The 11,175-nt window shown below is 54.1% G+C and overlaps 2 protein-coding genes across 2 annotated transcripts; one reads left to right on the top strand and one right to left on the bottom strand.

Moving 5' to 3' along the window:
* The first annotated feature begins 925 nt into the window (after nucleotides 1-925).
* Nucleotides 926-8,261, top strand: STING1 (stimulator of interferon response cGAMP interactor 1). The gene is made up of 7 exons (XM_075541639.1): nucleotides 926-1,127; nucleotides 1,595-1,824; nucleotides 1,944-2,127; nucleotides 2,362-2,470; nucleotides 4,693-4,931; nucleotides 5,763-5,949; nucleotides 6,511-8,261. The coding sequence occupies exons 2-7, from the start codon at nucleotides 1,595-1,597 to the stop codon at nucleotides 6,714-6,716; spliced, it is 1,155 nt and encodes a 384-aa protein (XP_075397754.1). The 5' UTR covers nucleotides 926-1,127; the 3' UTR covers nucleotides 6,717-8,261.
* Nucleotides 8,262-10,018: 1,757 nt separating this feature from the next.
* On the bottom strand, nucleotides 10,019-10,861 carry SMIM33 (small integral membrane protein 33). The gene has a single exon (XM_075541640.1). It carries the CDS (start codon nucleotides 10,725-10,727, stop codon nucleotides 10,176-10,178), a length of 552 nt encoding a protein of 183 aa, XP_075397755.1. The 5' UTR covers nucleotides 10,728-10,861; the 3' UTR covers nucleotides 10,019-10,175.
* Nucleotides 10,862-11,175: the final 314 nt, after the last annotated feature.

Raw genomic sequence — 11,175 nt, 5'->3', positions numbered from 1 at the left:
CTCCCCGCTCCCCGCCGCCCTTCCTAGCTGTGGCACTGTGGACACGTCCGTCCCTCCCAGACCGCAGATTACTCATCTGTATAATGGGCTAGAAGTGGCTGCCAGAGTATTAGGGAAGTAATAAATACAGGTACCATGCGGCACATTGTCCGCAGCAGGGAAGCACTTTAGAAGTAGGATGCTCGAGTGAAAGCTGGTTTGGCTGGCGCTGCGAGGGTTCCCACCGTGAAGTCACAGGAGTGGCTCTTCCGGTACCAGCCAAAGGCCCACTCCCCGGCAAGTCTCCTGCTGCACGCAAGCTATTTTCTTGAAAGGCTCCATTTACAGGAAATTACTTTCCTAAGTTCCCCGCCTTTTTCCTGTTGTCACACTCACCCTAGCAACAGGTCTGGTCTGTAAATCACCCTGCAGGCAGGCAGCTCCCCTTTCTCCCTCCCAGCGGCTGGGGGTTTCAACTGCCAGCCTGGGGAGTAAGAGTGTAGCACTTAACCTAGGACACCACAAGGGTCCCTTGGCTGATGTCATCTTTAGAAAACGCGTCTGGAGATTGCAATAAAAATGATCAGGCCGGGCAGCATCACACCTCACACCAGGTGTGCGTGTGTGACGTCCTGCTGGGGTGGCAGGAGGGGGCGGGTTGGGGGGAGCAGTGAGGGTGAGTGAGTCTCTGCACCCTTAGTTTTGGAGTAGTCCGAGGTGCATCTACAGAAAATAGCACCTATGGAAATTAGCTTCAAGTTGCAGCATGTTTCCTTGCTGGTGAGGGAAACAGTGGCAATGGCTGATAGGCCCCTCAGTTGCTGTACCCCAGATCAGCCTCAGGGGGTAGCAAAGGGGAATCGGATGGGGCCCTTCTCAAGTCCTGTGCCCCACCCATTATGTCATCTCTGTGAACTTGGGCACTGCTCCCGGGACATTCCGTGGGGAGGGCTCTCCTCCCTCTACGGCAGCAGGAAGTGTCACCCCCTCCCATCACACCCCACGCTGCGGTCTGGTGAACGAGACAGGCATTCATTTTCCTGTTTCCTGTTATTTGCTTAGAGAAGCTGCCGGGTCTTTGCGAGCTGTCGAGTCTAGTGGTCCCTCCTGCCATTTTTCCAGCAACAACCTGCGTTCAGAAGCTGGAGGTAAGACCTTGGGGCAGAAGGGCCATTATTGGTAAGTGAGTGGACTCCTTCTGACAGTCTGCCTTCACCTCCTAGCGCTGGGTTTCTACTTTGCTGTCTAAGATTCCCATGAAGGGGATTTTTTAGGGGGACCCCAAGTCCCAAGGATCCCCGGGTGGGCAGGGCTTGTAGAGGCCACTTTCAGGTCTGGGTCTGGGCCAGCTCTGCCTTCTTTTCTCTCCACACATGCGGGGTCACTGGGGCTACGGAGGCCCAGGTGTGCGCACAAGGATGCTTCTCCACCTGCTCTGCTTTCTCTTGACCTCTGCGGGACAGCAGCTCCAGCATGGTGTATGCCCAGGCGTCCCCAAGGCCAGGCTCTGAATGTGGGTGGGCACTAGGGAAAGGGGGAGCTGGGAGAAGGTGCCAGCTAGGGCCTTAGTTCTGGCAGGGCTGGAGAATGAGTGTGGGTTTCTTGGCGTCCACAGATGGCCCCCTCCAGCCCGCTGCACCCGTCCATCCCACGGCACAGGGGTCGTGGCACCCAGATGGCAGCCCTGGTCCTGCTGAGCGCCTGCCTGGTGGTCCTTTGGTGTCTGGGGGAGCCATTAGACCACACTGCTTCCTGGCTAACATTCCACCTAGTGTCCCTGCAGCTGGGGCTCCTGATGAAGAAGGCGTGCCTGCTGGCCGAGGAGCAGCGCCATGTCCACTCCAGGTGACGCTCGGCCCTCCTGGTGGGGGTGATTGGGCACCTGGCACGTGAGGCGCCCTGCCCCTCCTTGAGCTTCTCTGACTGAGCTAGGCTGGGGTCTGGGGCTTGGCTGTCCTCTGCAGGTACCAGGGCCGCTACTGGAAGGTTGTGCAGGCCTGTGTGGGCTGGTCTTCCCACCACGGACTCATCTTGCTGTTGTCCTGTTATCTCCACTTCTCCCACTTCAACAAAAATGACCTGGCCTTCGCTAAGATGCTTACTCACCTGGGCCTCTCGCAGACAATGGACATCTTCCTGAACTTCCAGGTATGACATAGTGGAAGAGGGAGGATCACCTGCCCGGAGCTCAGTCCTGGGTGTGGGGACAGGCAAGCTCTGGGACTAGTTGAAAGGTTGGAGTCCTTGGAGGAGAGGAGGCGCCAGGGGTGTCCGAGAAGGGAGCGAGTGGCAGTAGGGTGGGAAGACTTCTTGGGAGAGGAGGGTCCTGGACATCCTTCATGGAGACCTGCCCACCCCACCCTCACCCCCTTTCATCTGTAGGACCTGTCCCCAGCTGAGGTCTCTGCAGTCTGTGAAAAGGGGAACTTCAATGTGGCCCACGGGCTGGCATGGTCATATTACATTGGGTATCTTCGGCTGATCTTACCAGGTAGGCCACCCATGTACCCCCATTTCTAGACCTATTAGACAAACAATGACATGCACACAGCTCCTTGCGCTTCCAGAATTCACTGTCCTTTTCAAAGCATTTTTGTGCCAACCAAATATTCTTGTGGGCATTTCTTTTGGGCCTGGTTTATAGCAAAGACGAGGGGCTTAGAGCCATCAAGCGACTTGTCCAAGGTCGCCCATCATTTATTTTAATAACTGTCCACTGCACACTTTGTATCCTCCCTGTGCATTTTCTTTTTGAATCCCCACTCTGTGAAGAAACCTATTTTTACAGATAAGAACATTGCCGTTTCAAGCAGTATCTTATCCAAAGTCACACCAACTTGCGTGTCTCACTCGCACACAAGGAAAGAAGACCGAATTTGATCCCGGTCTGTCCAGAGCCTGGACTCTGAATCCCTCTGGACTCCACGGGTCTCCTGCCTCTGACTTGCTATGGCTCTTCTATGCCTTACACCAGCTTCCCTTGACCACGAAGGCTTCAACTAGGAGGCAGGCCCGAAGTAGAGGCCCTGGGCTCCAGGGAGGTCCCCTCAGCTTCTCTCTGTTTCTCAGAACCCTGCAAGCTGTGCTGGGAAGGAGCAAGGCCAGCACGGCACGGGACTTTAAGGAGAGAAGCTGTGAGGGGAAGAGCTCCCTCGGTGGGGGTCACATGTTGGGGTGGTCAGACTTCCTGCATGCTCTGCCTCCTGACAGAGTTTTTTTGAAACTCACAGTATTTTTTTTTACATTTTATTAGGGGCTCATACAACTCTTCACACAATCCATACATATACATACATCAATTGTATAAAGCACATCCATCCGTACATTCTTTGCCCTAATCATTTTCAAAGCTTTTGCTCTCCACTTAAGCCCTTTGCATCAGGTCCTCTTTTTTCCCCCTCCCTCCCCACTCCCCCCTCCCTCATGAGCCCTTGATAATTTATAGATTGTTATTTTGTCATATCTTGCCCTATCCGGAGTCTCCCTTCCCCCCCTTCTCTGCCGTCCATCTCCCAGGGAGGAGGTCACATGCGGATCCTTGTAATCGGTTCCCCCTTTCCAACCCACTCACTCTCCACTCTCACAGTATTTTTTTAACTTACTCATTAGCTAGCCAAAAATGAATAGAATTGATAGAATGTGTATAGATCTAGAAATAGATAAAAAGAGTTCAGGTAAGTCTCTGTAGTGTTTCTACATGTTAGTTTTTTTGTTTGTTTTAGTTTTCGTGATATAAAATTCACATATCATACACTTCCATAGTTAAATTGCTTTTTTTTTTAAAAAAAAGAAATCTTTATTGGAATAGAAGGCCTGGTCTTTCTCCCATAGAAAGCTTGGGGTCTCAAACTGCTGACCTTGGGGTCAGCAGCTCAACACACAATCCACTATGCCACCAGGGCTCCTTCTGTTAAATCGCTTTAAAAAATTTTTTATTAATCATTTTATTGGGAGCTCTTACGAGTGATCATAACATTAGATCAAGCATCATTGTGCCACAGTCAGTTTCAAAACACGTAAATGGCTTTTAAAGACAGCGGTATATACTTCATCACACTCAGCTCTCCTGCTGGCTCCCCGGCACGCATCCGCTATCGTTGCTGCTGCTCTTCTTGTTCAGCGCCATTCAGTCTGTCCCGACTCATTGTGGCCATACGTGCAGCAGAAGCAAACCCTGCCCGGTCCCGTGCCACCCTCACGGTGGCTGTTAGATTGGAGCCCACTGTTGAAGCCACGCCGATCCATTTTGCTGAGAGTCTTCCCCCTTTTCACAACCCTCTATTTTACCAAGTGCCCTCTATTTCTCATAGTACATTACTTAAGCTAACCTCTAGTTTAAAGATTTCAAAGGGTACTTCTGGTTTAAGGCTTAAGGTTCCTCCTGACCTGATACCATGAACGTGAACTAAACCCCTTGGTTCCAAGGACCCAAGCACTAAGAGGACCCAGAACGAAACAAAGCTCACCGCCATCGAGTTGATGCCAATGTATAGCGACCCGGTAGGGGAGGGTAGAACTGCCCCTGCGACTCTCCCAGACTGTAACTCGTTACTGGGCCAGAACGCCCCAACTTCCCCCTGTGGTGCCCAGCCCAGTGCGTAACCAAATGCACATGGGACTCAACCCAGGGGCCTGACTTTCAGCTCCGGGCCAGGTGCGAGACCAGGTTAGTGGAAATGACTTCTCTTCTGCTCTTGGGCCTTCCTCCTCCAGGGCTCCAGGCCCGAATCCAATTGTTTAACCAGCAACACCACAACATGCTAAAGGGCATTGGGGGCCAACGGCTGCACATCCTCTTCCCGTTGGACTGCGGGGTTCCTGATGACCTCAGTGTGGCTGACCCCGACATTCGCTTCCTGAACAAGCTGCCCCAGGTGAGCGCGGACCGCGCTGGAATCAAGCACCGCGTCTACACCAACAGTGTCTATGAGCTGCTGGAGCACGGAGAGCGGGTGAGCACTGGGGAAATGCTCTGCCTTTCCAGGACCCTCGGTTTCCTGCACTGGTCCTAGGCCTGAGCAAACACCAGCTAGCAGCGACAATCGATCGTGTGGACATGTGGTATTTAGGCAGCCCTGACTGCCTTGGTATGCTTCCTCGGTGAATCCGCATCACCAGCCTAGCTGATGGGATCTGAAGCCGATCAGACCCCACTGTACAAATGAGGAGACTGAGATTTAGACTGGCTGCCAGAAAGGGAGCCCTGGTGGTGTCGTGGTTACGTATCAGGCCGCTCACCACAAGGTCAGCCGTTCTAAACCATCAGCTGCGCACCAGGAGAAAGATGTGCCTGTCCACTCCCGTCCAGGGGCAGCCCTACCCGCTCTACCGGGCCGCTGTGAGTCGGCATCGGCTCGACGGCAGTTGAGCTTGTCTGCATGTTTTGACAGAACGTGCTCATGTGACCACACTCGCCCATGTGATCATGCTCTTGGCTCTAAAGCTGCCCTCAGGGAGAATGTCTGAAAACCCTCCTGTGTTGGGGAGGGGCCCAGAGGAGAGCCTCAAAGGCCTGTCCCCAGACTCGATTTCCAGCTGGAGCTCTGGGCAACCCTGGCTCTGGGGCCTTAGGAGGCAGCTCTAAGAAGTGTGACTTGAGCCTCTTTGGGACCTGCTTTTGGGAGGGGAAGGTGTGTGTGAAGCAAAGGCAGATAGCAGAGACCTCTGTAGACAGGCCCCACCTGAGGACCCCATCAATGCATACTGAGAAGGCGGCTGCCTCTGGGCTCCAGGACCTGCCTGCCTGCCCAGGCTTAGTCAGGTCTTCCTCTCCCCTCCTCCAGGCAGGCGTCTGTGTGCTGGAGTACGCCACCCCTTTGCAGACCCTGTTTGCCATGTCACAGGACAGGCGAGCCGGCTTCAGCAGGGAGGATCGGCTTGAGCAGGCCAAGCTCTTCTGCCGGACAATAGAGGACATCCTGGCAGATGCCCCCGAGTTTCAGAACAAGTGTCGTCTCATTGTCTACCAAGGTGAGAGGCTGGTAGGTGGGAGGGAAGGGGGTAGTTAGGGGACCTGGACTCCCCAGGGGGTCAGAAGATGTGGCAGTACCTGCACAAGTGGTCAGGGCCCTCGGGCCCATGGCCTTCTCTCCTTTGTGAGGCCCTCACCTTCCACCCTGGGACCCTTGATTGCCTTCTGAGATCTTTGGTCACGGGCCCTGGGTGGAACTTAAAAGAGCTGGGCTCTGAGGATCTGTCACTTCACTTAGGGATCCCAGAGAAATCAGAAGAGCCCTTGGCCAGGGTGTCCAGAGCACAAGTGTAGGAACCCAGAGACGGGGCTGCAGCCTCAACTCTTACCACTCCCTTGCGGCGTGACCTGGAGCAGGTATCTGCTCTTCTCTGGGCACCACCTCTAAAAGTGAGAGCGTAGACTGTCTCCAAGATCACATCGAGCTGCCAGCTTCCATGAAATTCCAGCCCCAGTGGCTGAGGGCGGGAGTCGGGAGTGCCTTCCTGGCAGCCCTCTGGGTACATGTATCTTCTTGGGCATGTGGGAGATCCTCACCTTCTTCTCCCCACCCCTTCCAGAACCTGCAGAGGGAAGCAGCTTCTCGCTGTCCCAGGAAATTCTCCAGCACCTGCGACAAGAGGAAAGGGAGGTTCCAGTGGGCGATGTGGGGAGCTCGGGGGAGCCCAGTCCCTCCTTGCCTAGTACCTCCTCGCTGTCCCGAGAGCCCATGTTCCTCATTAGTGACATGGAGCAACCTCTCCCTCTCCGCACGGATGTCTTCTGAGACGCAGAGTCACCTTGCATGAGTGTCAAGCAATCCCCACAATGTGGCCTGTGGACTCTCGGCCGCGGCGGAAGGCCCAGTAGAGCCATTTCCTCCTTCAGGGCGCCAGGCAGAGAAGCGCTCTGCACCAGCAATGAGCCCCCGTGATCTTGGGCAAGTCTTGGCTCCTCTCTGAGCCTCAGTATCTTCACCTGTAAAATGGGATGGTAATTGATGCTCTCCCTGTCCACCAAGCTGGTGGTGAGGGCTACGTATGGAAGTGTTCGATCGATTGTAAATATGAGGCAAACTTCAGAGATGTGCCAGGTGTCTTCTCTGCGCCCCCCAGGCCTATTCTCTATCCTTCTCCAACTCCTCTGGATGCCGACCGTTCTGGGCAGTGTCCAGGGGCTCTCCTGCCGCCTGACTTCTGGCCAGGTCAGTCCAGGGAGAGCCCAGCAGGGGCCAGATAGGAGGAGAAGGCTGTGGTTGGGGTTCGCCCCAGCCCCTCCTTGCCATGCAGACACTGTGGGCTCTGCCTCCTGGACCTAAACTTGTCGCCCTGTCAGGTGGCCATCTCCATAAGCTTGTCACCTCCCAGGTCCTGGTATCCGCTTCCTCTCCTTTCACTTTCAGGCCTCATGGTGGCTTCTGTCCCCACCAATGCCCGTCCTAGAAGACCCATCTCACCCTGATTTCCCCATGCTTTCTAAATAACATCATTTTAAAACACTCCTCAGATGATTCAAAGTGACTAGGCTCTCTTTTATCCCGTTGAGCCTCTGATTGACACGACAGATTGATTGGCAGTTATTCTACCCAGAATAGCACAATGGTATGGCACAGCGAGGGCAGAACCCACCAGCTAGACAGAGGGCATCAACCCCAATCCTATTCTCCAGTGGGAGGCTGGGGCTGGAGGGTGCAGTAAGAGCTTCAGAAGTAGACCAGAATCACACAGCAGATGCCACGTGAGGGGCACAGCTGGGTCCTGAGCAAGAGGCTGCTCAAAGGAGCAGGAGCCATGATCTCCAGGTGAGAGTCTGCAAAGAAATAAGGGAAAGGGGGGCTCGGATGGGAAAGGCACATAACACAAGGGCATCTGGGATGACACGGCCAGCCTCTACCCCACACCGAAGTTCTCCGTGTTAGAATCGAGCCAGTGCGCCAACACGGGGGTGGGATAGGGCCCCGAGGAGAAGGGAAGGCAGCCCCTTCTGCGAGTTCCACTGTAACCCCCAGGTGGGACTTGTTCTCTTCCCCCCATCTTTGTTATTGCAAATGTTCACCATGCAATTCTGAGCACAGCCTCTCTGTGGAGAAACGCTCCCCACGCAGACACACATCTGCCTGAAGGGCGGAGCCAGGGCGGGTGCAGAAAGGCCCATTCATCTCCCCAGCTCTCCTGTCCCCCCATGAGCACACTCACACTGGCCACTGTAACACCATCTTGTGGACTGCTGAATGACCTGCCTCCTTCCCCTAGTGACTGATTTTAGACTGTACTCTCATATTCTTGAGATTAGAACATTGTAATTAATAATGTTGTACCTTTTGATGTTGTAACCAGGCTATTACTAGTTTTATTTTATTTACCAGGTGTTAGAATCAATGCTGTACTCTGTAACGCTCACTAACTCTAAAGAACAGTAACATTAATTTTGTTTTCTGCTTCTGTCCAGGCTTGCTTAAGTCCTAGACAAATGATAAATGAGACTTTTTTTGCCTTTAAATGTCCACTTGGGACTGCAATCAAAGAATTGCTTTTAGATTCTAGCAGTCTGGTGATAACCAAATACTGTTCTCAATTATCAAGACATTATAGTGGCTGCCATTTATTCGAACCCGTAACACCCATGGCCTAAAAATCCTCCACCATCATACTTAGAAAATGCCTTGCCCTGCACCAAGGACCTCCCCCAGGTGACCTTCCCACCCACCATCAGTATGGTGGTCAGGAGTACATTCAGACTCTCCCACTGAGTGTCTCTGGTCACCTGGGCATCCTATTTCCCTGACTGTAATGCAGGGACAGCATTGGCTCTTGCTCCCAAGTGGTTGTGAGAAACAAAAGGATGCACGTGTAGGTCCACTGATAAACTGGTGCCTAGCACACAGCTGGCTCACGAGGAGTCGAGTTGGTTACATCACCACACACACCACCCACTGTACTGCGCACACTACCAACCCCACCGCTATTCTCTTCGAAGCTCTCTGAATGTGATGGGCCAGGTTGACTTCTTGCTCTCAGGTAGCCCCCAAGGTGAGGCAGCCCAAATTCTCCCATGCAGTCTGTTCCATGCTGCTCCTGCATGTGTGACCAAGATCCAGTGGGGCCCTTGCAGAGAATCCCTGGGGAGCTCACCTTTGCCCACCTGGCCTGCTGCCCCTCCTCATCCTCTCTGCTGTCCATGCCTGTGACTTGCCCAACCTGACCTGATCCCAGCCTCACACCTTCCTTCCCCAAACAAGTTCCACAGAACTCCTTTTCCTTTCTTGTTTTCCCACCACCTGGGAGGTTCTGGATCTGGGAAATGCCCTGCAGGGAATCTAGGCTGGATTCAACAGGCTGATGCACAGAGAGGCTGGGGGGTAAGGAGCATCCTCACACCCTGTCCATTCCACCCGAGAAGGCAGGACAGTCAGTGGGGCTACTCAGAGTCAGGCTTGGGAGCTGAAAGTGGAGTTTATCTATAACCCAGGTCTGAGGCCCTGACAGTTAAAAAAAAATTGTTGTTGTTTAAAGTTCACTGCCATTGAGTCCATTTCCACTCATAGTGACCCTATAGGACAAAGACGAACTGCCCCCTGGGCATTTCTGAGGCTGTACCTCTTTACAGGAGCAGACAGCCTCACCTCTCTCCCACTGAGCAGCTGGTGGGTTTGAAGCTCTAACCCCGTGTCTAGCAGTCCACTGTGTAACCCACTACACAGGGCCCTTGTGACAGTCCAAGGGATGTCCTCATTTGGTGAGGAATGCAGAGATCCCTTCCTTCCAGGAGTCCCACAGGGTCTCAGACAAGGCAGGATCCCCCAGCACCTCCGTTCTTCACCTTGGTGCTTTCAGCTGGCCCTCAGGATTTGGGGTGGCTGGTGGGCGAGACCTATGACCTTCACATATCATATCATTCACCATCAGGGAGTATGGCCCCGGGTGGACCTGGAGTGGGAAGAGATTGGAGTGCAAGGAGAGAGCAGGGACTCTGAGAAGGAGGTTCGGGGGCTGGAGCTCCCTGAAGAGAGGTTTTATAAGTATGACCTTGGGCACTGGGGGTGCACAGCAGTGGGTTTCAGGCCAGTCTCAGGCTTCTTTCTTCTCTCCTGTCACAGGAGGGCTCTCTCTCCAAATATCCTGCTGAGGGGGCAACTCCAGCTGAGTCCACCCGGCCCCTCTGAAGTCCTGCTGTCCAAGTCCCAGTTTGCCTCTGCCCTAATTATCTGTCCAGGTTATTCCAAACCAGGTTGCAGCAACGTTCCTTCCTATAGGTATGTGATCTCATCCATGCTGAGTCTGGGTCCATCTGGTGCAGGGGAGGGAGCAGGGGCAGGAGCTCTCTGCTGGGCTTCTTCAGGACAGTCTGCGGACCCCAGCTGCCGCCAGTGGGTGAGGTAAATGCCGCCCTCTGGTTTGGGGGCTGGTGGTCCCTTAAGGAGAGAGGCATGGCCTTGGCGCAGTCTTGGTCCATAGTGAACTGCCACCACGATTCCGACCGCCAGCAGGACAAAGATGGTGACAATGATGGTGAGCAGAGGGAGCCCATCCCCTTGAGGGCTTTCCCAGGCTCTGCCCAGCACCTCTGGGAGCTGCTTCTGGGGCTCCTGCCCCACAGAGTTGTTCACAGCTGGAGAAAGCCAGGGATGGCCTGGGAGGGGGAGTGCCAGAGAGAGAGGTGACATGGGCATGTGCCCACAGAAAAAGACCAACACAGAGAGAGAGGTACGCTCAAGGGGAACTGAAAGAGCACAGAGGGTCTCAGGAAGAGGGACACAGAGAGGGACAGGAATTAAGATGGACAGCCAGAGCAAGGCCATGGAGAGAGAGAGAACCCAGGCAGAAACACAGTGTGGACACACGGCAGAAGACAGAATCAGGGAACAGCCGTCAGAAAGGGATCCAGAGAGATAAAGAGTTCAAGATAGAGACAGGTAGAGCAAAACAAGAAAAAAGAAACGGGGCGGGGGTGGGGGGTGGGAGGAGAAAGACACAAAAGATTGCATTACAGCCTGATGTATTAGGGCTGGGTCCCCCAAGACCCTTCCCACTGCCCCTTCATCCCAGGTCACCAGCAAAATCATCAATGGCTCCTGTGCCAGGAAGCTAAGTCTACCTGAGCTACCAGCCTACAGCCTGAGCAGGGGACAATAAGCAGCTGCTTTTTAAAGCCTCTGGCGGGAGGGAGTCGGTGTCCAGCCTCTGAGCCCCACCCCACTTGTCTGACTCCCATGGAAGGGGGAAGAATGTGGCCCTGGGAGAATGGGT

This window comes from Tenrec ecaudatus, chromosome 2 (genome assembly GCF_050624435.1).
Source record: "Tenrec ecaudatus isolate mTenEca1 chromosome 2, mTenEca1.hap1, whole genome shotgun sequence".
Classification (NCBI taxonomy): domain Eukaryota; kingdom Metazoa; phylum Chordata; class Mammalia; order Afrosoricida; family Tenrecidae; genus Tenrec; species Tenrec ecaudatus.
The sequence above is the reverse complement of the archived record's forward strand: the minus strand, read 5'-3'. Positions and strand labels throughout refer to the sequence as shown.

Coding starts and splice junctions, on each gene's coding strand:
- STING1 (XM_075541639.1), top strand. CDS start 1,595: ATGGCCCCCTCCAGCCCGCTGCACCCGTCCATCCCACGGCACAGGGGT. Junction 4,932..5,762: donor TGCTGGAGCACGGAGAGCGG/GTGAGCACTGGG, acceptor CCCCTCCTCCAG/GCAGGCGTCTGTGTGCTGGA. Junction 5,950..6,510: donor TCGTCTCATTGTCTACCAAG/GTGAGAGGCTGG, acceptor CACCCCTTCCAG/AACCTGCAGAGGGAAGCAGC.
- SMIM33 (XM_075541640.1), bottom strand. CDS start 10,727: ATGGCCTTGCTCTGGCTGTCCATCTTAATTCCTGTCCCTCTCTGTGTC.